At 41.2% G+C, this 27,929-nt stretch overlaps 1 protein-coding gene across 2 annotated transcripts; it reads right to left on the minus strand.

The window, feature by feature from the left end:
- Window positions 1–667: 667 nt before the first annotated feature.
- On the minus strand, window positions 668–27,877 carry tppp (tubulin polymerization promoting protein). 2 transcript variants are annotated; one of them, XM_043719346.2, is made up of 4 exons: window positions 27,782–27,877; window positions 14,633–14,960; window positions 6,439–6,592; window positions 668–4,540 (listed from the first exon to the last, which is right to left on the minus strand). In XM_043719346.2, exons 2-4 carry the CDS (start codon window positions 14,947–14,949, stop codon window positions 4,340–4,342), a joined length of 672 nt encoding a protein of 223 aa, XP_043575281.2. In that variant the 5' UTR covers window positions 14,950–14,960; window positions 27,782–27,877; the 3' UTR covers window positions 668–4,339. The 2 variants fall into 2 exon arrangements, with proteins under 2 accessions (XP_043575281.2, XP_043575282.2); XM_043719347.2 differs by having other exon boundaries at window positions 14,633–14,957; window positions 27,782–27,841.
- Between the last annotated feature and the right edge of the window lie 52 nt (window positions 27,878–27,929).

The following is a 27,929-nucleotide window of genomic DNA, read 5'->3' on the forward strand; positions in this document are numbered from 1 at the left end:
GTTCTCTCAAGGTCTTCATAAATTTTCTCTACAACTTCTCTGGTGTGATCGCATCTTGCAATGTGGTGACCAGAACTGGGTGTAGTACCCCAGCCAAGGCTTAATTCGTTTGTGCATTGTAACTTAATGGGCATGTCAGTACCCATGGAACTGGAGTAGGAGAAAGTCGCTCTTGATATTGAGAGGCTAAGAAGAGCAGATTCACTTGCCTTGCTTTCCCTTTTCAATGCAACATCTGTAAAATATCTCACAATTGCTGCCAATATGAATTGAACTATCTGCAATATTTAAAAGGCATCTGAATGGGTATATGAATAGGAAGGGTTTGGAGGGACATGGGCCGGATGCTGGCAGGTGGGACTAGATTGGTTTGGGATGTCTGGTCGGCATGGACGGGTTGGACCGAAGGGTCTGTTTCCATGCTGTGCATCTCTCTGACTCGAACCCTACCAAATAGATACTGCATACAACATGACAGGTTAATATTATGAGATTTTTTGCCTTAATTTTCTTCTGAGAATGTTTATTTTTCAAAAAGCCAGTTGAATTGAGAAGCAAATCTACACAAATAGAACAGATAGAATACTGTTCTGTTTCTCAACTCTCAGACCAATGTCATAGTTATGAAAAGAATACAATGGATTAAAATAATTACATAGTACCCTCATAGCTTTACAAATAGATTTTATTTCATTTATTGTTCTTACAAAATTTAGTCAGTCTAGCTTTACGATGTAGCAATATTTGGCAGCCTCAGATACATAGTTGGAGCAAGCAATGTAGAAAAATAAGGGTGTAATTCTATAGAGAAAGAACTATTCACAACACCCATAGCTTCCTCTGAGCCCTCTTGACCTTCAGACCATGTATGTCCTTTCCACTGCCTTTTAGTGAAGGAGGAACAGAATACTGATTAAAGTGCTTGGCCTTGGGCAATATGTACAGTGGAAAGCTAAAGGCTTTAATTGCAATTCTTGATTTGTTATCAAGCATTACTTACGAGAGATTTTCAGATTGTTGGATTGTATTAAAACAGCAAATTAAATCTGAGTGTCTCTACAGTGCATATTAGATGGAAAGTCAAAAACAAATCCAAATTCGACAAAAAAAAAAGCAAATATCAGCAGTACCTCAGTCACCACTGAAGGAGCAGCAATTAGTTGTGCTGTGAATAGTAATGACCTTACAGTAAAGTGCACAATCTGAACTATATTTATATATTGGTAGAAGTTAGGATTTGTGATGTTAAAAATTGACAAAGCTTAGATCTATACATTACATAATTATTTTTGAGTATGATCCAATTAATGATAAACATGTCAATTTTAATGGAACAATGATCCATGCTGAGGATTATTCAACTTGGAATTTTCGATGCAGCTAATACCCCACTATCGACCTATGCATACTGAGATTGGCTATTTACATACAATTTACATATTTGATTTCAGCATAACTAACCACCGTAGAACAATCTTTGAAGCATTTTATAATGTATCACAACCATTATATTTCTGCTGCATTTCAATTTTTTCCCTTGGTATGCTGAATTTTGTTTGACAAATTCTGAAGATATTTAGTATCACCTTAGGACAATAGACTCCCTGTTACTTGTTCAAACGGTAGCCCAGATATTCCTGCAAGGTTAAGGAAAGTGGAACTAGTTCTTCAAAAAGGCTGAACCTCCAATGCAGGGGAAACTTGTGTTTTGGCAACAATATATTTGATTCCTCTCAGGCAACGGTTGGAGGAATAAGTATCAGTCATGGAGAAACCCATGGATGGAATCTGGCTTCCACAGATGATTAAGGACAAAAAGTGGAGGGGAGAGGGCAAGCTAAAGAAACAGCAGATGCAAAAGAAAGGAGAAGTTTGAAAGAAGATATCTGATAGAATATCACACTTGATTTTAACAAATACTCAAAACCTTTGGGCCATGGTTAGAAAGGGTAACCTGCAATTTGGAAATCTCAATCAATAGCGATTAGATGAAAAGTGCTCCTATGTTGTGTTTGATGGAATATGTAGTACACTCCGATAAACTCTGTCATAATCAAACTTATTTCCAGCTGTTAGTTCTTCTATCCATATTATGATGCAGGTGTTGGACTGGAGTGGACAAAGTAGCTAACTGAAAAAAGAGTGGGAGCTCTGAAAGCTCATGGTTTAAAATAAACCTGTGCAACTATAGCTCGGTGTCATGTGATTTTTGACTTTGTATACTTTATGAGCAGTTCACACAGGATGGAACCCAACTGGTCTGATGTTTAGACTTTCACTAACCCAACATAAAACTGAAATCATAGCCATGATTCTTTGTTATTAAAGTGTTAATTAAAGTCTTCACATACATAAGTCTTCATTCGATGCTCCCCCAATATCCCCTTTATAAGCTACGCTCTGCCTGTGCACTTATGTCTTCAGAAGGGTATCAGCTACAACTTTCATTCGTTTGTTGTCTTTGCAGTTATAGCAGGGCCATGCCATACAGTACAAAATCAATCTGCTGAAGCTTACAGAGAGAATAATTCACTGAGAAACTCCAAGATAAGATAGAGCAGCTCTTAGCTTAAGAACAGACAGCAGCTTTACTGGAATACAATAAAGTGGAATGAAATGAATCAGTGTTGTTGCCGAGAACAAAGGCACTATGTGCCAGTTTCCAATTCCTCATTTGAGCAGAGTGAGGCAAGAATGTGTAATATAAGGTCTACCACTACCACATTCACAATGGCAGTTATACATTCTATTCCCTTTAACAGAATAGACTGGTTGATAAATGTCTCTCTTGAAGCCTAAGGAAGTGTGCCAATCATACACTTTTGGAAGCAGAATCACAATCGAGTTCAGTACTTAACAGATTCTACATTGTTACAATCAAAGTTGAACTGGGTCTGGAGAAAAAGTGTAATACAATTCCTATTTATGTTGCACAACAAAACAATGGAATTGTTTGAGAGGATAAACATTCATTCTCTCCCCGCCCCCCCTGATGTTATGGCAGCTTAGTCATTTTCATTTGTGCAAGAATATAGAAACATCAATCTCCAGCTTTTATTTTCTTTCAGCAGAAACCTTTCAGGATATGACTGAGAATCATTAAAACTGTCGAACGTCAATTTATCCTAATTCCACTAGCTGAAAGATATTAGGATAATGGCGAAAGTCTGTGATGATATTGAGGGTGTGATTCATCTGTACCATCCTTATGGTTAACCCATCACTGACTGATCCATACCTTCAGATTGTTCAAATGTTCCTTGTGCACTACTACAACATGCTGACAGTCCTTGCCACTGACAACAAAAACCATTCAGTCAAAGCACTTCTTTGAGTGCCTGTGGGTCACCTTCCAAATTCACTGATTAGATCCACCAGCTCCCATCCTATTTTCTTCAAAAGGCTGATCGGGCCAAATCTCGACACTTTAAGATATAATTGACCTTTTTTTGGCAGGTAAGATGCTATTTGCAGCAGAGTCCTATCTCATTTATGTCGAACACATCTTTCAGGGGCACAGTGGTTGATCCGTATTAGAAAACTACGTATTGCTAGAGTGATGCCGACAGATGCCTTCTCACCAATAGCTTTGCCATAATGCAATTTTCACAATGTTGTGGTGAGACTTTCTTTCCCCATTGACCACCTAAATTGTAAGGACATTTTGTACAACAGGACTATCAAAGACGACACACATTTATACCTGACATGTTGAGACTGACACTTCTATGCCTCTCTCAGTTTTGCATTTTTCCTAGGTCTTCATGTCCACTCAGCGTTTGAAAAGAACCCACTCTTACAAGGTATAGTTTGATGTTTCATTACCAACTCTGGATGAGGATTTTATGAAACAGAGTACTTGGCCATTTTTCCCTGTCTCATCAATTGCTGTGGGGAGAGGCATCTTGTAATGCAGGGATCTTTGGACTGAACATAAGTTTCCGTTCTTAACACAAAATGAGTTGAAAGCCATCCAAAGAGATGACTGTAATGCAGCATCATGAACCGGTTCAAATGTTTATGATATTGAGCTATTGAGAGTTGTCCTTTCAAAGCCTGGTCCTCTGCTTAGGTGCCAATGGCCAACAACGAAGGGTGCACTGCACTCGATTACCAAGAGCCACTCAAAAATGACAATAATTTTGACAGTTGGCCAATGATGGTGGCAGGGTAATGAGAGGGGGTGTGGGTTTATGGCCTTTCTAAAGAAAGTGTGGAAGATTTTTCTAACCAATTAGAAATACTTTGAAATAAACAATAACAACTTGAGTTCCTACTTTTGATTTGTTCTCCCAAGGTGCATTGGAAGTAGATGGTGATACATATGTTGGAAAAGAACCTAGTCATGTTTACTCCCTTTTACTTTCTGGTCATATGTGCCAGCGTGTTTGTATCCCACCACGTAGCCAGTATTCTGAACCAAGTACTCTCTGCCTTCTCTTCCTCGGCCTTTTCCGCTTTGATCAAATCTTTCTTTGTGGGAACCAGTGAACTTTGAGGTATCTGTAAGTCGTGACAACGTGGGAGATAGCACAGTTTTCTGCAGAGAAAACAATTAAACCAGCATTACCCTTGATAAAGGATTATTTCATGCACAAAGAAGTTCACAAAGAAGCAAATTTAGGACATAACGAGATTATACAAGATGTTACCTTGGCTCAGTGACATTCTGTTGCCTCTGAGTTGGAAGGTTGCAGGTTTAAGTCCCACACCAACAACTGAGCACGTTAACAAGGCTGCTGGTTTTGTGCAGACCTTCTATGTTTCAGATGAGACATTCAATTGCGGCTCCTTCTGCCTTCTCAGATGACAACACCAAATCAAAGCAGAAGGCACGATTCTCTCTGGTGTCCTTGAGAGTCAACAACTATCTCTCAACCAACACCACCATTAGATTATTTGGCACCGTAACTCATTTCTCATTGGGGCAGCTTGCTGAGCATAAATAGCTGCTGTGTGTCTTCTACATGACAGCAGTGACTACATTTCGTTAGTACGGAATTGATTTTAAATTGTTTCAGAACATCCTGAGGTCAAAGACGAAGCTTTATACATGCAGGTCTTTCTTCTTTCAGTTTGATGCTCATAAACAGCCAACTGTCCCAGGGGCTTTACACTAGGGATAGATCTATCTAGCATTTGGACTTTGCTTAGCCTAGCTCACAATGTGCTCAAATAGATGTCTATATAAGAACACCTTGCAGAACAGTGCATCAAAACAAATTGTGCAAGATTTATGTTGACAGGGTCTGTTTGCAGATAACAAATTAACACTTTTGGCAACCTTTGTCTAGAATCTGAATAGCATTAATAATGCATACAGAAAATGTGCTGCTACATCTCTACAGGAAACCAAATTAGACATGCACAATAACACTTTGATAATGCAGGGAGCTTGAGCTAGAATATTAATGCCAATTCCAGGCATTTAACCCAAGTGTTAAGCAGACAAAGAACTTACACTATATGGCACCGATCAAGTACTTGTGATTACCCAGAATGCTTTGCAACCAATTAATTACTTTGTGAAGTGCGTTTACTGTCATTATGCAAGCAAACATAACTGATTGATGCACAGCGAGATCTTACAAACAGCAATAAGATTAATGTCCACTCTTCTTTAAGCACTTTCACTGGAACCTCTCCATCCATCTGAGCAGGGAGACAAGGTCCCAGCCTGACATGCTTTGTGGAAGAGATCAGTCTGACAATGCAGCACTCATTCAGTGCTTTACAGACATGTCAGCCTGGATAAAGGGCTCATGATGTGGAAGTGATTCTGATATTGGACCGGTGATCCAGAGGCCTTGCTTGCTTATTAACAAATAACAATGGTTCAAATGTCTCCATAGCAACTTGATTATTCGTATTCAGTTTAAACAGAAAGAAGTCTAGAATCCATAAAATTGGCCATGATGTAAAACCTCAGCTAGTTTCAGGCAGGAAACCTGCTTTCATCACCCCCACCTGGGATACACATGACTGTAATCCCAATCCAATATGGACTGCCCTCTTCAGGAGGCACTCAGTTGTCCCAAACTGCTGATGCAGGACCTTCTCAGGGCAATTAGGAGTGGACAATTAATGGCAAAATAATTGGTGGGGAAGAAATTCAAACAGGAAGACATGCTTTTTCTGAAAATTGTATCCTATTGGGATGAGATCACTTGACCTCAGTTTCTGTTAACTCAAAATTTTAATGTTTGTAATACCTACAACCAATAATCATTGAACCAAAGAAACACTGCAAAATCCTGTTGTCACATATTAATCCACTATTTCAATAACTTTTGTAGGACAACGATTGTCTCTAGAACTCCCTTGTACAAGGAGAGTACAGGTCACTCCTAATCCAGCAGCTGGGTTAATTCCTCTTTAAACAGGACACTGCCTGCCAGGTACTGGATGATTATGTTACATAGCGATGAGAAAACATACCGTTACTCCTGAAACAACAGGGGACTTCCCTTCAACTAACTTGTGAATCTCCTGGATTGCCTCTTCCTTGACCTTCCCTCTAAACCTCTTCTGTGAGAGCTCTTCAAGGGCATCCTCGAATTGGTGAAAGGTAATAGTCCTAAAAGATTTCGCCCTGGAACACAAATTCACAGTTATCAGAAACATAGCCTAAAGAACATTTTGTTTTCAACCTTGTGAATGTTTTCTCACAATATGCACTAACCATGCATAATCTCTTACAGAATTTACCTCACTGTAAAGCTCCTTGATGTACAGAAAGACAAACTTCTAGAATGTCCAATAGTACAGCCAACAATGTACGCTTGACCGGTGGTTGCACCAGTGAAATGACAACAAGATTTATGTCATTGAGATTGAGAAACGAATACACCATCTGGTATGAGTCACAAGCAGAAATGCATGGAGGAATGAGTTAACAGACAAGAGGACTCAGTTGAGAACCATATCAGAAATATGCAGCACCTCCTGTGATACATGTTTTGAGTTGATGAGTCCACTTCTGGTAGAATTGCTTCCCTCCCCTAACCGGAGTAAAAGCAATGAGTTTCAGCCTTCCGCAATCTAATTTGATGCTTTAACTCAAGTGCTTTTATTAATTGGTTTGATCTTTAGTGGCCCCACGTTTTAGTTCAGTGAATTAGCAGTCACAGTGAATTAAAACTGTCATGTGTTTCAGAGATCATCAGTGCTTGCATGTATTAGAGCTGTTCCATATTCCAAGTATTAGCAGCCCCTATATATTAGAGCTGTCATATATTCCAAGAATTAACAGCCCCTGTGTATTGGAACTGTCATAAATACCAGGGTTTAATCAATACTTAAGTGAATTGTAGCTGTCCTATAGTCCAAGAATTAACAGTCCCTGTGTATTAGTCATGATTTGGAGATGCCGGTGTTGGACTAGTGTGTACAAAGTTAAAAATCACACAACACCAGGTTATAGTCCAACAGGTTTCACTGGAAGCACACTAGCTTTCGGAGCACGGCTCCTTCATCAGGTGGTTGTGTATTCGAGCTTCCAGGGATTAGCAGCCCCCATGTATTCGAGCTTCCAGGGATTAGCAGCCCCTGTGTATTTGAGCTTCCAGGGATTAGCAGGAATGTAGGAAGTGCAAAGGCCAAGTTGTGTACAATAAATAGACACTAAAGTAATAAGATAAATGACCGGATAATCTGCTTCAGTAAATACTGACCAAGACATCAGGCAGAATCACTTGTTCTTTGCTTGATCTTTTATGTCCAGTTGAGAAGGAAGAGATCACTTATGACAACACAGCCCTTCAGTACAGCACTAAAGTACCAGCCAAGAGTGCCAAAGGGTCAGGAGTGGGGCCACTGAACATGACCGAATATCAATGCGTGTTGCTCACTGTGAGACCTTGGATGGCAAAACAAATCAAAGACAAGAAGACAATTCAAACCCATCGCAAGGTACTATCAATAGAAGGCGCCAAGCAGCAAATCCAAAATATGTTCAGTGAGGCAATGATACATCTTGATGCTGTAAAGGCTTTGAAAATCAACTTAAATTTCATTGATACTTGCAACACACAGCAAAGCTATTCAGCACATGTCTGCTCTTTAAGGGTGGGATCTTCCCAATGCCATGGTGACAGGCCTCCAGGCAGGATTATGAGGACATTTTGCAACTGAGGCACCAGACCGGGAGCCTGCTGTTCAGCCCAGCTTAATGGGTGTGGGTGGTCAACCCGTTGAAGTTAATGTCCAGTCGTGGACTGATTGACGCCATTGCCAGAATCTTCCTGGTGACAGACAGTTCCACACCCCAATGGAGGTTAAGCCTGTGGGTGCCTGATTGGGAGACTCATAATGTCTCCTCTTTGATTCTACATCTGTCACCCGAACTGCCAAAGCTACAGTGAAATGTAGTAGCTGCTATCAACCACTCTGGAGAGGTAATTTCACACAACTGCGGCCAGACATTTTCTTCACATAAACTTCATTACTTCAGAGAGTATCTCAAGGTGAAACTTTCTCATTCTCCCATTCCCTCAAAAGCCCAAACTTTGCTGCTCCAACTTTGGGTATTTTTTTTTTTAAGTGCACTTATCCATTTCCATTTTGAAACTTGGTATTGATTCTGTTCCCAATATCCTTTCAGGGTATGCACTCCAGATCAGATCAACACCGTGCGTAAAGAAAAGATTTCTTCCTGGCTCTTCAGCTGATAATCAGTGGCAGGAAAACGGGTGGGAAAGAACGGAGAAAAGCATTATAGTCCAAGAAAATTATATCCCATTTCGATTAGATTATATTCCCCTACAGTGTGGAAACAGGCCCTTCGGCCCAACAAGTCCACACCGACTCTCCAAAAAGTAACCCACCCAGACCCATTCCCCTGCTCCCTACTAATGCACCTATCACTATGGGCAATTTAGCATGGCCAGTTCACCTGACCTGCACATCTTTGGACTGTGGGAGGAAACTGGAGCATCTGGAGGAAACCCACACAGACACAGGGAGAATGTGCAAACTCCACGCAGACAGTCACCCGAGGCTGGAATCGAACCTGGGTCCTGGCACTGTGAGGCAACAGTGCTAACCACTGAGCTACTGTGCCAAAACTCTACCAATATCAGACAGCCTATTTGTCTTCAGATTAGATTAGATTAGATTCCCTACCATGTGGAAACAGGCTCTTCGACCAACCACCGACCCTCCGAAGAGTAACCCACCCAGACACATTTCCCTCTGACTAATATACCGAATACTATGGGCAATTTAGCATGGCCAATTCACCTGACCTGCACATCTTTGGGCTGTGGGAGGAAACCGGAGCACCCAGAGGAAACCCAGGCAGACACGAGGAGAATGTCTGTGTGGAGTTTGCACAGTCTCCAAAGGAAGGTTTCATTGGAGATGGACAGAACCCAGGATCCAGTGAGGAGATCTCTAAATCTCTATGTGTCACTTAAAGATATAAATTCTTCACAAAGCTGTCTTCATAGATAAATATTTGCACTTAATATACTGTGCAGCCGCATGTTGGAATATACTTTTCAAATAAAAAGTCAGATTACATGTACAAAAGTTAAAGGCTCCAATATTTAGAAAAAAAGCAGAATTCTTAAACGTTTACCAGGCCTTACATAAACTTGAGATGGAATTAATGTTATAGATGGTAAGCAATACCTTGACTTATACTTCAGCTCACTCAAAACTCGATATCTATCAAGCAATCATTGGCCATTGCCCTGAGGTGGTAAAAGACACCGTATAAAGGTCAATCATGAGAAAGCTTAAAGGTTTCTTTCAAGAAAACAAGTGTTTGCACAAATATTGTAGAATATTGAATTGCAGAATATTTGGCAGTTCATGACCAAACCTACAAGTCCTCATCTGTTCCTATATGGTATCTTAGGACCAACATGAGCGTACCCAGGATACAGCAAGTAAGAAATGATTATGTCTTTGCAAAGGCATGCACTGTCATTTAGAAAAAGGGACCATTTAGATCTGTGCTAATGCAAAGTGAGTAAAAATTCACATTTATTAATTTCTCTGTAGACCAGAAGGCAGTCAGAGAACTTGCACCCCATTCTCCTCCTGCTATTCAGCTGCTGAAGTTAGTGGAAAGTATTCAGTTAAATGTACTCAGGAAGCATCTCTCTGGAGACAGTAATTTATCAGACACTGCCTGGCTTCAGAAAGACTTCATTTTACCATTGGTGCACTAACTTTCCTTTCAGAATTGTGGCTCCAACAGTCACCCATAGGGAAGACTATCTGTGTTTTCTAAACAAAGTATAGTTAAATTTCCCCGATGTAACAGGTGAATCAAGGTATTGTTAGGAGACAGCAGGATTTCTTTGTTAGATTATAGTCTCAATGTAAAAATTCAAAAGTGTGTCTTAGGAAGCCTTTTAGTACACAGGCCCGTTAATATAAAACCTGGGTGACATCCCGGATCCCAGGGACATGACAATGACCCTCTATTCTTTTCACAGTTACATGTTAATATTTCTCTAGGTTTAGTCATTTGGTTCAATGCCTACCCTGACAAAGCTTCCATTGTAAATTCTGAGGACAGATTGCCTAGGTTGTTTTCCCGTATGTGTAGAAGACTGATTGGTGACCTTACCAAAGCCATGAAATGAGACAGGGACTTGATAGGAGAGACAGAGGGAAATTGAGGCTTACTGATACAATGGTGGAGAAAGGGACACAACATGGCAACATAATCTTAACAGTAGAATTGGGCCTTTTAGAAATAAATTCAGGAAGCATTTCTTCCTCAAACAAATCTGGAATTCTTGCCCCCACACAAGTGGGTTTTGCAATTATTAAGTGCAATTGTTCATATGTTGCCAGTTACATTCATATGACATAAGTGCCCAGGTAATGACCATTTCCAATATTAGAGAATCTAACTATCGCTCTTAATGTTCAAAGGCGTTATCATTGTTGAACTATTCACTGTCAACTCCCCAAGGGATACCATTGACCAGAAACTGAACTAAACCAGCTATATAAATGCTGCAAGAGCAGGTCAGAGGCTAGCAAGTCTGTGCAAGTAACTCCTATCTCCCTGATACCTGTCTATCATTTACAAGGTACAAGTCAGGAATGCAATAACACCATGACAACTCAAACAGCATTCAAAAAACTTAACATCACCCAAGGCAAACATCCCGCTTTATTAGCTCTCCCCATTCACCACTTTAGCATACACTCCTCCCACCACCAACACAGAGTGACAGCAGTGTGTATCGCCTACACGTTGCACTGCAGTAACTCACCAAGGCTCCTTTGAAATATTCTTTGAAACCCATGACTTCCACTACATAGAAGATCAAGTGAAGCAGAAGCTTGGATGTATTACCACCAGCAAGTTCCCCTCAAAGCCAAACATCATCATGACTTGGGACTATAATTACCATTCCTTCTCTATCACTGGGTCAAATTCTCTTCCTATCAGCACTCAGGGTACCCTCATTGATTGGAACAGTTCAAGATGGCAGCTCACCACCACCATTTCCTCCAGGGCAATTAGGGAATGACAATGAACAATGGTCTAACTAGTGGCCCCACTTCTTATGAATGAAAAAAAAATTAAGGATCAGTAACCTGAGAAGCATTGGACCAAAAGCTGTTGACAATATCTGTTTTATCATAAACCTGCAGTAACAACGACAGCTGTGGGCACAGTTCGAATCCATTTCACAGAGGCCAAAGGCTTGAGTTTTGCCTCAGTAGATGGCTGTTTCTGTTCTCCTGCCAACTGTCAGCAAATCAAAGATTTATGTGGCCTCCTTACATGAAGCAGTGTAAATTATTTTCAAGGACGCAGACATTGAGCCCAAACCAACCCGTGTCTCTTAATTAACACCTAAAACCAGATGATGGCCTAAATCACACTGCTGTTTGACACTTGCTGGGTGTCAATTCGTTCCGTGTTTCCCCATGTTATAACAATGCTTATAAAATGATCTCATTGGCTGCAAAATTATTTGGGAAACAATGAAGTCATGTAAGATGCTATGCAAATGCAAGCTTTTATTTTTCTTTTCCTGACCTATAATATGAAAATGTCAGAATTTGAAGAGCAACCTTTAACGCAAAATAATGGCAGAAATTCAATGTCCACTTCCCTCATCCTTACTCTCAGCAAGATGACAGCTGAGTTTGAGGACATAAAATTGGGGGTGCCTATTTCTAAACATCTTTAAAGTGGTGGCCCTTCATTTATTGAGTGGACTCTGTTTGCGATAAAGAATTCCCTTTGGTATACCTTAGCTGGAATAGAAAACTAAAACACAGTGTACCATGTTATTGACTTTCTGGGTATTCCACTCAGTAAACCAGGAGTTCCATTTACCTATCCAGTTTGACCATAGATACAGGAGCTATATGCCTTCACACAGTGGATCCGTGTACAACTTTCTCTATCCCAGTTCCATCCTACTCCACTGTTCCAATGGAAGCTCAGGAGAAGCGCCTCGTATTTGGATTAAGTTTTTACAGCATTTCGCCTTCAATAACATTGAGTTCAACAAATTTAAATTGTAACCACTGCTCTCATTTAGAAGAGAAGGATGTAGGCTTCTTTCCCTGACAGACAATAGTCAACTATTGATCCACAGTATAATGGGATGAATTTTAATGACCTCCGCCTGACAAATTGAGAGCTGTGCAATAAAGACTGGTTAGTGACATAATATTCTAAAAACAAAACAGAATAAGTCTGCTCTGCCATTCAGTATAGAGTCACAGAGATGTACAGCATGGAAACAGACCCTTCGGTCCAATCTGTCCACGCCGACCAGACATCCTAATCCAATCTAGCCCCACCTGCCAGCACCCGGCCCATATCCCACCAAACCCTTCCTATTCATATACCCATCCAAATGCCTCTTAATTGTTGCAATTGTACCAGCCTCCACCACTTCCTCTGGCAGCTCATTCCATACACATACCAACCTCTGCGTGAAAAGGTTGCCCCTTAGGTCTCTTTTATATCTTTCCCCTCTCACCCTAAACCTATGCCCTCTAGCTCTGGACTCCTCAACCCCAGGGAAAAGACTTTGTCTATTTATCCTATCCATGCCCCTCAATTTTGTAAATCTCTATAAGGTCACCCCTCAGCCTCTGATGTTCCAGGAAAACAGCCCCAGCCGATAGGAAGGAGACCAGAATTGCATGCAATATTCCAACAGTGGCCTAACCAATGTCCTGTACAGCCGCAACAAGACCTCCCAACTCCTGTACTCAATACTCTGACCAATAAAGGAAAGCATACCAAACACCTTCTTCACTATCCTATTTACCTGCAACTCACTTTCAAGGAGCTATGAACCTGCACTCCAAGGTCTCTTTGTTCAGCAACACTCCCTTGGACCTTATCATTAAGGTGTATAAGTCCTGCTAAGATTTGCTTTCCCAAAATGCAGCACCTCGCATTTATCTGAATTAAACTCCATCTGCCACTTCTCAGCCCATTGGCCCAGCTTGTCAAGATCCTGTTGTAATCTGAGGTAACCCTACACCTCCAATTTTGGTGTCATCTGCAAACTTACTAACTGTACCTCTTATGCTGGCATCCAAATCATTTATGTAAATGACAAAAAGTAGAGGACCCAGCACCGATCCTTGTGGCACTCCACTGGTCACGGGCCTCCAGTCTGAAAAACAACCCTCCACCACCACCCTCTGTCTTCTACCTTTGAGCCAGTTCTGTATCCAAATGGCTAGTTCTCCCGGTGTTCCATGAGATCTAACCTTGCTAATCAGTCTTCTTTGGGGAACCTTGTCGAACGCCATATAGATCACATCTACTGCTCTGCCCTCATCAATCTTCTTTGTTGCTTCTTCAAAAAACTCAATCAATATCAGAGTTGGTCATTGAACTCAATATCCTAATCTCTCCTACCCTACCAAGATCTCTTGATCCCTTTAGCTACAAGAGCTAGATCTATCTCCTTCTTAAAAGCTCAATGTTTTGGCCATAACCACTTGCTGTGATGCACATTCCACAGGTTCATCACACTCTGGGTAAAGAAATTTCTCAAAATGGTCTACCCCCTTATCTTTAAACTATGGTCCCTAGTTATGAACACTTCCTGCCTGCTGCTGTTTTTAAATTTCAAAATATACTTTATTCATAAACATATCTCTACATAAATACATAGTCACTAAAGCAGCTCAGTTCCTGTCTGCTGCTGTTATAATCTCCAGCCTGTATAAGACTAAACTCCCTGGGTGGTGAAACCTGGGGCTCTGCTGTAACTTCAATCCTATTTCAGTCAATGAAACCAAGATAGCAGTTCATTTCTGGGTGGAAGGGAATTTACAGTAGATAAAGGACATACTTGACTTTGGAAAACACAACAGCAAAATCCAACAATTTTAATACAAAAACACACCAGATCCTAAAAGAGTATATAAATTATCATATGATTTTCTGTCCCATTCATTTCCTTTGGTAATTCATATAAAAATCTTTTTAACAGATCATAACAATTTCAGTAACTCCTAAGTTCCATTGCTGTGATACATTAATTTATTGATAACAGTAAAATATTTTACCTAGCCAAACAAAAAGATTACATCAGGTGAGAACAATCGGAGATGAAAATGATAATTCAAAGAAAGAACAGCTGCCCATTGACTGAACAGTAGATAAAGGACATACTTGACTTTGGAAAACACAATGTCAACATCGGTGATTGTCACACTCTTCCCGTCAATGATGTTGCAGTCTTTACACAGTTTTGACCAATTTTTGCCATTCATCTCTCTTCCTGTGGCTCTAGTGTCTCCATGAATAGCAAATTTTCTAAAGGCCTCTTCAAGGTCACTGAGCTCATCAAGTGTGGTAGCTCCCCCATTAGTGCCATTTGAATTGGACATGCGTCGTGTGGCTGCTTTCTCCTGTATCCGGTCATTCTGAATCTTGGTGGAAAGTTGGTCCATATTGCCTCTTGCTGGTTTGGCTTTGCAGTCAGCCATTAACCCCACTGCTGGGAGAAATGATAGTATTTCATCAGATTGCACTTCAAAACATTAGGAGGCAGTACCTTTATTATGATCATAACGCATTCTAATGGTCACTAATACTGTCAGGCAATATTCTTTTACAACGCATAAAAGATATTAAACTAAGTACATCATTGGGCTTCCTTTGACATTGCAATGCTGCAGTAACAATTGCCTGTAACTTTGCCAATTTCTTTACACTGATCATCTTTTCTAGAGCATGCAGAGGGTTTCAGTACAAGCCTTTGTTTACACAGTGACAGATAGCATTTACGCTCCAGTTAAGAAACCGCACTGGCCAAACCTTATCCCCAATTAACAGTTTTCTTGTTATTTAACTCATAACTGATTGTACACAGTAAGGTTGCACAAATTAGTAATCTTGTACTCTACAATTCGACAATGACAGCGATTGTCACGAAAACATATTTTGGCACATTGAGCTTATGAAAGGTATGATATATCAAGTGTAGGCCTCACCTTGAAATGTTGGGATTGCTACTTTACATACAAAGGCTAATAAACGCTTAGATTAGAGAAAGAGTTCGCACATTAGAATTTATTCAATCTCTAACCATGGAATCTTCCTATCTGTGAATGGCTCCAGTGATGAAAATGTAGTTGAATGTAAACTACATTAAAGCAAGTAGCAAGTGAATGTTTAAAAATAACAATTCAATAAGATTCAAATATTCAAAGAGCAACATAACTTTCAGTCATTACAGCACGGAGTTCAGACACTAAACAGAACTGCATTTCTAATTCCTCTAATAATAAAGAACATAATTGAGATAGTTGGGTCTTCTCCAAAAGTTTCCACAGAATATGGAGCCCTTAACCACTTCCACAGTGAAAGATGCCATGCTCCAGCAAGTCATATTGAAGAAGGCTCATTGGACCCAAAATCTTAACACTACTTTCTCACCAGACCTGTGGAGTTTCCCCAGCAAATTCTATTTTTACTATATTGATATTTCCTTGTACCCTACTTCAACATCACCTGAAGTCACTGGCTGTTGCCAGGTTACAGCTGCACTCTGATCATGCACAGCATTTAACTCTTTATGTATGAAGATCATGCATTATTAACAAGTTTCGTGCCCAAAGGTGAAGTCACCATTACAGGAAGGTTTTCCCCCTCATTTGCTGTGCCAGGCGAGCGGCCCAGTTTTAATCTGACCTGAGAGCAGCCAGCTCCATAATGACCAGGGATTAAAGCTGAGATCGCGCTGGTCTACTTTCCTCAGTGCCCACACATATCGAAAACCATCCCATTCAATTGTAATGCTGCGCTGAGCACCTGGGAGTTACGTGTATGTTACTCACATAAAACTGAGTGAAAAATCTGCCACACATTAGTTTTCTACAACTCTTAAAAAGTCAGATACAATATAAAAGCTACTGCATACAGAGGGTTGTAACACATTTAATACGTCACCCTAGATTTTTCTAAAGCTTTGTGCTTTTACAGAAGTTATATCGTGTTATAAAAATGCCACATTTTCGACTCAGTTATTTAATAATTTTATTTCAGGATCACAGATTCATCCCATAGCTCGAGCCAGACAGCTTGCGCCAGTTGAAGCTCAGTTTGTAACACGCTTGAAAGTTCTACTCAGGAGTCAAAAATCAAGGCTGTCCCTCCAATGTAACACTGTGGAAGTGGTGAACTGTCTTTCATCAAGATATTAGACCAAGGTTGGGCTTGCCCTTTCTGATAGGTGTAAAAGATCCCATCACACCATTCTGAAACACAGGGGAGCTATTCCTGGAGTCCTGGACAATATTTACCTCATAGTCATCATCACCAAAACAGCTTATCTAGCCACCACCACATTAAATTGGAGGGTAGATATTACTGGAACTGTGGAGAAAGCAAGCTTTTGTTTATTTCCTTGTTTCCTGTATGGTCTTCTAGGTAAAGCAGCAAATGCTGAGCATGCTCTTGCAATTGTATTTGCTGTCTTGCTGTCAAGACAGACATTTCTGGAGATAACTTTACCTTTCTTTGAAGCAATATTAACAGAGTTGTAATACCCACCCTCTATATGTCTCTGAGGCACAGACCATCTATGCCAGAACAAATAAGCAATTGAACAACTGAGATGCATTTGGAACATCTTGGGCAACACATGGGAGAACCATGTGGTCCACACTGCTGATTGTCATGGAGCAGGTAGGCCTAGAAATGAAGCATTGAGCAGATCCCAGCTCAGATGGAGTGTGCATGTATTTTTGCATGACTGACAATAAAATCATGTATTCACAATTATCACTGGTGGAAGTAGAGGGATATAGTCAGAATTAGTTGGCAGTTGTTACAGTATCACCTGGCTTCCTTAAGCTTAGGATTGGACATAGGTCTCCAGGCACTTTTATTGAACCGTCCATGATTTGTTGTAGGCCATACTCCCAATGTCACCAAGGGTATGGTCATTAGTAGGCTGCAGTTATAATGCAGGGAAACAGGTGGCTTGAATATACGAAACAGCAAATAGCACTGATATAATTGACCAGATCATTTATATTCATTGTTGATGGTTTAGGGGTAAACATCAAGACTCCTGGAGAACCCTTCTTTGAAAACCACATGTCACCTTTGACATTTACCTCAGTGAGCAGATAGGGACACTGTTTAATGTCACAACTGAAAGACAGTGCTTCCTACAGTACAGCACTCCTTCAGAATTGCCTTGGAGGATCAACCTATACTGTGAGTCGCTGCATTTCTCTTACGACCAGCTCTGATTCTTTGGTTGAGGGTTTCAGTCATCTTAGTTGAAGAGTGTGCCATCTGGTCCAAATTTGGTAGACATCCCATCAACATATCAATCAAATTCCCAGAAAGCGTGACAGCAAAGAATATATTGAAGAGCACAGGTGTGCAAGACACACACCTCATTCGCACCATGTATTACTTTAAATAGATCAATGCATTCACAAGCAACATTGCTGACCATTGTGAATTTACTGCTTTATCAGGTCATCCAATCTTGTCTAAGATTTTCCACATGGCCTCTCTGTTTAAATAACGCAGGTCAGAGTGAAACAATAAAGTCCTTTCTTAAATGGAGCCTATTCATTAAAGTATACAACAGTCAAAATGTTATTGATAACTACTATCCTACATTGCCAACAAAATTCTCCCAATAGCTCTCAAAATCACAATTGACTTTTCAACTGAAAGACTTGCATTTATATAGTGCACACAATGAAATACTGTTGACATGCTGCCACTATTATAACACAGAGTTCAGTAAGGTTTGTCAATTACAATGAAGATGGGCCAAATGGCCTCATTCTGTGCTGTAACCATTCTATAATTTTATAATTTTGTGATTGTATTTCTATGGAGCATTCTAATAACACTGAATCCTATTTGTTGACAAGGGTTACCTTCTTTCTTCTTGACACACATTAAAATGCCTTCATCCATTCTGGGCCAGTACTCTGACATATTCACCTCTGTTTCAGTTAAAAACAAAATCCTCCTAAATTCATGGTTTTCTTTCATTGTACTTAAATTGTACATTGGAGTTTTGTTCCCAAATACTATACAAATAAAGAATCCAATTTGTCCAAATTGCGTAAACGTTTTGGCCCTTCATTGAATCGTTCCCTCAACTTACTCTCTGCTCCCATCAATAATTGTATATCCTTTTAGCACCCTCCTTGTTAACTCTTGAGATTTGGGAATCAGGCAAAAGGCAGTATTTATTATTAGTACCTAGTTCTGTGGGTTTGCTATGACTGTGTGCTTTGCTAGTGCACTACAGAAGGCAGTTCAGAGTTGTGCGTGAAGTCACATATGGGCCTGACCAGGTAAGAATGGCAGGTTTCATTCCCGAAACTATATTCTTAGGTCATCGTGGCAGGATTTGAACTCTCAAACTTGGATCAATGGTCTCGGCTTCTTACTATTCCAGTAACATTACCATTCCATTAAAGGGTCATTGGAACAGACCTTGACCTTGGGTGTTGCTGTAAAACAATTAGTACTGAGTTAGCAGTTTGAAATCTCAAGCAAGTGTTGCTTCCAATCAGGAAAGAGCTGTCAACGATTTTGTGTCAATTTTACACAGTCATAATCCACACCCATTATCTGTGCTCTGTAATATGCCATTTTGCGGTCTGTTTCTCGTACAGAAACTCCTTGGGAATATCTTTGCCCCCCAGGCACTTGCTGCTGTTTCTATTATGGGGTAGTTTCCACAGCACCAGAACCAGAAAAGAAAATTACAGATGTGTCATTGTATTTGTCTGTTGGTCCTTTCCCCATTGGCTGGGATAATCCCTGTGCATGCCAGAATGTGGAAAACAGCAGCCTGTTGAGGGTTGGGTTGCACAACTTGCTTGAAAAGCACTGAATTAATTTCCATTTATTTTATTACATTTCTTGCCAATTTCACACAGTTGAACTGGGTAAAAACCAGTAGAACTGCAGCTGCTGGCAATCATAAACAGAAGCTGCTGGAAAAGAACCTTTTTTCCCCACATACAGTTCAACTCAGATATTCAAGAGGGCATTGGATATTTTTGGGGTAGCGATGGTGTGCAGGAATATGGGGCAAAAAGCAGGAGATTGGGTCCAGATTAGAGGGAGCTGGTGCAGGCACAATGGGCACCTTCTGCACCATAATAATTCAGTGAAGCCCATGGGGTGATGGGTGAACAGGACCTAGTCAAAAAGTGTGGCACTGGAAAAGCACAGCAGGTCAGGCAGCATCCAAGGAGCAGGACAGTCCACATTTCAGGCATAAACCCTCCTGTTTCTCGGGTGCTGCCTGACCTGTTGTGCTTTTTCCAGCACCGCACTTTTCGACTCTGATCTCCAACGTCTGCAGTCCTCACTTTCTCCTGAACAAGACCTGGTTAGGATGTGGGAAGCATAAACTTGAATGGACTCAACTTTAGAATCATCATAAAATCCCTACAATGTGGAGGCAGGCCATTCGGCTTATGTTTTCACTGACCCTCCAAAGAGCATCCCACTCAGACCCACCCTATCTGTGCAACTCTACATGTCCCATGGCCAATCCACCTACCTTGCACATCTTTGGATCGTGGGAGGAAACCAGAGCACCCAACGGAAACCCAAGCAGACTTGGGGAGAATGTGCAAACTCTACACCAGAGGCTGGAATTGAACCTGGGTCCCTGGCTCTGAGGCAGCAGTGCTAACCACTGAGCCACTGTGCTGCCCCGAAGGTGGAAGTGGGAGACCAGTTAAAAGTTAAGGAGTTATGCAAGCAGCTTTGAAATCATGTCAACTGCAATGGACATGAAAACCAGAAGAGAAGTACAACCCACAGACTGTTTGGTGAAGAGCACCAAATCACATCATTAACCATTGTGTCCACTCATTACCTTTCAATCAGAAATGCAATTCAAAAGTAAAGGCATAGTCTACATAGTCTCAGAGAACCAAAAGGCTGATCTCTCCTTAGATCATCTTTCATTTGACTGCAGGATCACCATGCTTCGGGTAAGGGGAGAGATCAAGAAAGAGGGACTTTTGTAGCAGTGTGGGAACTGAACCCACGCTGTTAGCTTCACAAACCAGCCATTCAGCCAACTGAGCTAACCGGTCCCCACGGAAACGCACCTAATCACATTGTAGTGCAGTGCACCATTTGGAACTAAAGTTAATGCGTTGGACAACACTGGACAAAGGACACTTAAGTACATTGCTAGAATGCCAACAGTATCTTACATTAAGTTTCCACAACTGTAGAAAAAGTCCCACAGTAACACGACAGCTCCAGCCAATTTGAGGCCGTAATACCTAGTATGCATGGGAGAGCTTAAGCTTCTTTTTGATACTGTCATCACTCTTTGAAACAGATTATTGAAACATTCAGTGAGAGCGGACCCTCTACTGTCCTTTCCCAGGCAACGCAACAAGTTCTTGACTACAGATAACACTCTCAGTCACAGTAGGCTTACATCTAGTTAATTGGAAATATGGCCTATCATAATCCCCTAGTTCTTGTTTCAATGCTTGGGGATCAAGAAGGAATTTCCCAGCTTTACTTTTCGGAATTGGCAGACTCTGTTGATTCAATGGTCTTTCTCTGACATTGCTGTTTTGTGTAGGGAAGTGGTGAAAGTGTTTGGGTAATATTCATAAATAAGTAGTTGAATGTAACGGAAATTAAGCGTTTTTCTAGATGGATGAGTAAGATGGCCTTCCTCATTGGTATCTGTAGAGTCAGAGTTGTACAGAATGGAAATAGACTCTTCAGTCCAACTCGTCCTAAATTAATCTAGTCCCATTTGCCAACATTTGGCCATTTCCCTCTAAATCCTTCCTATTCATATACCCATCCAAAATTCTTTTAAATGTTATAATTGTACCACCCTCCACCAATTCTCCTGGCAACTTATTCCATACATACACCACCTTCTGCATGAAAATGTTGCCCCATAGGTCCCTTCTATATCTTTCCCGTCTCAGCTTAAACCAATGCCCTCTTCTTCTGATCTGAATTTATGTTTTGACAGTGGAGGACCCCACAATTGACCTCAGCAAACAAGAAGACTGGGGCCAAATAAGGCAAGATTTCTGACTGCTAATGCAATGATCTATACAGGAAAATCCAGATCACTCATTCAGAACATGTACTTGGGCAAGGGATGCCAGAGAACTGTGGGACTCTACCTCAGGAGTCAGCGTCTTTAGGAGATGAAATCAGAAACTGGCAATGAAGGTGCAGGCTGGACAATGAAGCAAGAAGAAGCTTAATTTAGAATTTACTGCACAGAAATCTTTAACAGACAAACTAGCAATATTGGACTGAATCAGCGCAGGAACTCAGTGACATGAAGGTAATTAGTGCACATTCTAAACATTTTCTCGAGTCCAATTTCCCATTACACATTGAACCATCAGATTCAAGTATCTTTTCAAACTGTATGAAGTAAATAAATTACCATAGTTCATGAATTCTGGCTCATGGAGAAGGAGGGAAGTAGGAGTTGGTTTATTTTAAATTCATAATATTTAGAGGGAACGTTACATCTGGATTCCTTTACAACATCAAACCATCACAAAGAATTACCAGTATCAAAAACTAATTCCCAGTCATTTCTGAGTATTTGTTTTTGAGCAATGATCATCAAATGACAGCGGGACAGTACTGTTGGATGTGGTACAGAACGAATTATCACTAAGGAACAGCCCAGCTATCTACAAACATTAACTATCAAGCTCAAGAACATCTCTGAGGCAGCTTTCACTATCAATGCCAAAGCTCACCATTTAAATCTACAATATTATAGGAGACAAAGATACATGGAAACTAAACACATACTGCAAGTGAAGATACATTTTTGCAATACTTTAATGTTTTCTTTTAACCAAATTAAAAAACGTAAATGAAAAAGGTTAATAACATCCATCAAAATCTTTTACTTCAAACCAGAGGAATCTAAATTTACTATCACTGTAGCTAAGACCCGCTTTCATTTGCCAATCATTACGCCAGCTCCCAACAGCTTTTAAGGAACTTGCCAACTTCATCCTTCATCTTCCACACTCTACCAATCATCCCCCATACCCTCTCAGATCACCCACGCCATCCCGTGATACCTCTAAACCTATTTCTACATAGATGATTCTACATGTACTCCAAATCACCCTATGCCACTTTCAATAGCCTTTATGCCCTACCTGCTAATTCAAATCATTCATGCCAACCCACGCACTGTCCCCTGGAAGTTACAGCCAAGGAGGGCTCACTTGCCTATGGCAAGACAATCTTGGGCATGCCAGGGTCAACAAAATTCCCCTTAGGTCACCCAATCAACCTCAAGAGCCAATAACTCCACAGTAAAGTAGGCTCCCTCCATGCCAGCTGCAGAATTAGGTCTGCACTGAGACACTGTGGCCCTTTCCCTTGAGCAAGCAAACCAGATAGCCTCAGATAAGAACTGCCCTGACTGGTGGCTACACATCTCTCTGACCCCATTAGCCCTATTCACTGGACTGGTTGCTTTGTAGCCAGACTGTGGCTCAGACTTCAGACCGCAGAGGCTGAGAACATGCCAACTGGGTGCCTGCCCTAATTTACAGTGTTGGGACCCCCTGCCTAACAGGCTTCACCATGGAAATCATGGATACGCAATAGAGTGTGCTTGCTGTGTAAGCTTCTGGCACATGGTGAAATTGAATATGGCACACTGCTGTACAGCAAGATGTATGCACCCTTCACTGAGGACTACTGACCAGCAAAGCAAGCCAACAGCTGTGTAACTGCGCTAATCAGCAAGGCAAGCAGTGAGCTGGATGCCTATCCCTCCACAGAAAATGTCCCCTGCTGCAGCCTTACAATGCAGGTCACCAGTGCACCCTGTACTGCAGCTCTGTGCTTCAAATATCAGATGCCAGTGTCCATGGATGAGCTGGTGCCTGAAGATCAAACCCTCAGATGCCGTTTGGTGCTGAACAACATGGAGGTTTCATCATAGCCACTACAAACTGAAGTCACCAGGTACCCCCTCTGACTTCCACATCAAGGTTTCTCAATGTCAACCTCGTCTAGTGCTTTTGGTAAGCTAAGAGGCTACATATTAATGTGGTACATTAGTTACTAATCGTTTAACTACAATCCCTTTCAATTGACAACTTGCCATAGCCTAGTGAGAAACATTAGGGGTGGCATGGTGACTCAGTGGTTAGCACTGCTGCCTCATAGAACCAGGGACCTGGGTTCGATTCTTGCCTCAGGTGACTGTGTGTGGAGTTTGCACATTTTCCCCATGTCTGTATAGGTTTCCTCAGGGTGCTCCGGTTTCCTCCCACAGTCCAAAGATGTACAGGTGAATTGGCCATGCTAAATTGCCCAGTGTTAGGTGCATTAGTCAGGAGTAAATATAAGGTAGGGGAATGTGTCTGGGTGGGTTGCTCTTTGGAGGGTTGGTATGGACTGGTTGGGTGAAATGGCCTGTTGCCATACTGTAGGGAATCTAATCTAAACACGTCCTACTGCTTAGCAAGAGCATAAAGGATAGAGCAGAATGCTCCCAACACAGAACAGCCTTGCCAGGCACCTTGTTTTATTCCGCCATGAATCTTGCCATTGGTGACATAACTCAGACGCCTATAAGAATCTGTCCTGTGTTTCTTAGAATGGTGACCACATGTCAAAAAAGTGTCATTGCCAGTGAAGCACTGGGATGTCTTGAGGTAGTGAAAGGTTTACACTGGTCCCTTTTCTTAATGAATCTGCATGGAGTTGGCTCAAATGCAACAGAACAAGTTGGCCACTTGCTATTTTTAGCTGTGAAGTATTCACCATTAATCAATCCCCACCATCCCGAAGAGCAAAGCAACCAGTATATGAGAATTCTGAAATCTCTTACTGGGCCACAGCGACTGCTGTAATTTATCTTCTAATGGACAACAACAAAGATTAGGATCACAATAGCACCTTTAATTCAGTAAAACAGCCCAGTCACAAATAAGAGCGTTACCAAAGCTAAGTTTGGCACAGCTATATGAAACAGTGGCATATGAGGGCAGGAGAGAAACTTGATCAAAGAGGTTTTAAGGAGTATCTTAAAGGTTGAGAAAGCGTTAGTGAGGCAGAAAGGTCCGGGAAGCGAATCACTGAGAAGAGACAGTTAAGACATGGTCACTATGGTGGATAATGAAATCAGGGTTGTGCAGCGTGCAGGAATTGGAAGGAGTACAGAGATCTCAAGGGTTTAGAGTTGTAAAGGGAGTTACATGGATAAGATGGGGTGAATTCACGGGTGTCGGTGAAATTTTTAAACGGAAGCATTGTCACGCCTAGGATCAATGTAGGCTGGCAAGAAGAAATATAATGACTGCAAGGGACATGGTGAGAATTAGGACAGAATCTCTTGGATAATTTTCAGTTGAGGGGCACTGAAAGATAGGAGAGTTGCCCTATCGGGACAGCATTGTAATTGTAGGGCTTAAAGGTCACAAAAGCAGTGAATGGGGTTTGAGCATCAGAATTGAAATGGAGATGGAATTAGGCCGCTTTGGTGATGAAGCAGATGTATGGTGGGAAGTTTATCTCAGTTTTTAGTACCATTACACAGTTACAAACAAACAAAATCCACTTCAGCCTCAGAAAAATCGACAGTGGGAGAGATGGAGCCAATGGGAAAAGAACAGGATTTGCGGTGAAAACTAAAGACAATCGTTTTATTTAACTGGACAAACGGACTGCTTATTTAATAGGTGGTACTGTCAAGCAATTTGACTAATCAGAGACAATGCAGCAATTGACTGACAAAGTTCTGAGTGGAGCCAAGAGTCATCAATTCAAATGTGGAATATGGAATCATATTTTTGGATGATGTCTGCCAGGGCCAACATGTGTTGGGAAAAAGGAGGAGATCAAGGATAGGTGCTTAGAAGATTCCAGAGGTAATGAGCATGGGAAAAGAAATCTCTGTGGATCATTTTCTGTTACAGTTAGATAAGCATCAAACCACACACTGGCAATCCCACTGAATCACAGAGGAGACTGATTGAAAGATGATTATGTAAAAGACTGAAAAAAAACCAGAAAGGATGGGCAGGGATATCTTATCATGGTCACACCAGTGCCATTTATGAGCTTTATTCAAGGGGTTTCAGAACTATAGTGGAACCTGGTTGGAGAGATTCAACTCTGCAATTGTGGTAAAAATGGGCACTGCTTTGGCATGTAACAACAAATTAAAGTGATTCAGAAAATAAAAGGAGCTTGGAAATGAGGCAGTAGTTTACGAAGACAAGAAGAGTCAAGGTTTGGATTTTTGAGAAGGGTAATAATGGTAGATTTGAAGTAGATGAGAACAGGAGCTGAGGAGTGGATGCCAATACCAACACCACCCATGTAGGAGTTCAGAATGGAAACTGGCTTGTCAGCAATATGATGGGAAAAAACAGCTAGAGTTCAGGAGGTACATTTTATCGACAAAGGCAAACATGAATTGGGAGTGATGAGAAATTGGAGTGAAGCCACAAAAAAAAGGTGGAGCAATGAGTGCTGACTTATAGCCAGTGACACCCATACTCTAATTTGAATTTAAAAGAAAAGCATGTCTCCCAATTTGAATATAGACGCTTGGTTACTGCCACTGCACTATTTTTCTTAAATGGTATGCAAAGCAATGAAATTATATCTGACTCATTCCAATTTAAACTTAAAACTCAACCATTCAGGGTAAATAACATTTATTGATGTATAAGATAGATCAAAGTTTTTTTTAATTTCAGTTTAGAATAAGTTGAGTAATTTGCCTCCCCACCCTAACTTTAAGCATTGAAATTAGTGGGAATGCAAGAATGCAAATAAGTCATTTCCACAACCTTGTTCTGTCAAACAATTAGACTATGGCTAATCTGTACTTTAACCACTTTATCTACCATGTTTCCATATCCCTTGATACTCTTATAATATAAAAGCAAAGAATGCTGGAGGAACCTGACATGTTTTATAGTACCAGAAGAAACAGAACCAAAGTTAATATTTCAAGTCCAGTATAACTCTCATGAACTATTTTGAAACTCTTGCCTCATAACACTGCAGTATAGTCAAATGAAATTTCTGTCAGCATCCACGCCTTTTGAGCAGAGCATTTTAGACATTTACTAACCCATTGCATGAAAAAGAAACTTCTTCCTGACAACCATCACCACCCCCCCCATACCTTAGTTTTAATAAATTATTTATGTCTACGTGGGGAATAAACAACAGTTCCTACCACCTTGGGTGTTAATGTAGAATACCTTAATATAGATTAAACTACACCAGATGATTGCTGTACAGTACATGGAAATAGACCAGTTGATGAGCATGTCATTCTCCCAAAAGGAGTTTTTTTTTTCATCTTTGGCCTGCAAAAGGAAGTTACCAGTGGGAGGAGAAACTCCTCCTTATTCAGTCTTGATGCTTCGCCCCGTTGCTCAGTTCATTTGCACTTTCATTTCACAGGCAAGGTTGAGTTGATCCTGATCAAAAGTTCACCTCTGTCAGTTCAAGGAGACGGGGTAGGGAGAACGTGAATCAGAAGCTAAAGTTCTGATCATGTTTTACCCCGTCTCTCACATGAGAACAACAAAATCAATTGCAGCTACTGTCCATGCCAGATAACAACTCCCCATTACTTGGGTAATTTATATAATTTTGTTAACGGTGGAATTGATGAAACCAACAAGTATCGGTATCGACAAAGCTACCTGAAGCAGTGCGCTCCTCTCGCCTGACCTGCAAAGAATTTCCAGAATGTTCTGTTTAATTTCAGATTCCCAGCATTTGCGGCGTTTTGTCCCTACAACGTGTTAATGGGCTCGAATTAATAACTATCGAAATCATGCCATTCAGATTGGCAACTTCTCTATTGGTGCTGTGAAGCACAGCTGCCTACATTTTGTCACAGTGGTGTAAAGCAGCAAGACCAAAAACGCTTCCACACACTGCAGAGGACGTTGGAAAAAAAATCAAACTGCTCTAAGGACCTCCTCTAACCTTGCACATCCTACTCTCAGACAAGAAGATGGCAAATACAACTTGTCGTTAAAAACTGAAAGTCAAGCTCCTGCTAGCACATCCTGTTTGTACCCAATCAAGATTTTAAAAAGTGCACAGACACCAGGGCTCTAGGTACAAGGCAAACGAGTTCCGCTGCTCATCTTCCAACAGCCAGACGGTGTAAACATTTCACCTCAGCCCTCCTGCCCGAGGATGGTTTGCCCTTTTTTTTAACCTTGTTTGTTGTGAATGGCACACGCACGCAAGGAGAGCCCCCATAGCCAGCACGGATCTTCCCTTGCTGATACTTACAGGTTGTCCGGGCAGTCCGTACACAGGCAGGTGAGGCGGACGAGAACAGACCCAGCGCCAGTCCCCGGGGCTGGAGAGTGAGAGGGGGTGGGTGGGGCGAAGGCTGCACCCGCCCCCTCCTCGCGGGGCGCCCATTGGCCCGCCCTGC

This window comes from Chiloscyllium plagiosum, unplaced genomic scaffold (genome assembly GCF_037043375.1).
Source record: "Chiloscyllium plagiosum isolate Xiang-an unplaced genomic scaffold, Cpla_swu_hap1 HiC_scaffold_34, whole genome shotgun sequence".
Classification (NCBI taxonomy): domain Eukaryota; kingdom Metazoa; phylum Chordata; class Chondrichthyes; order Orectolobiformes; family Hemiscylliidae; genus Chiloscyllium; species Chiloscyllium plagiosum.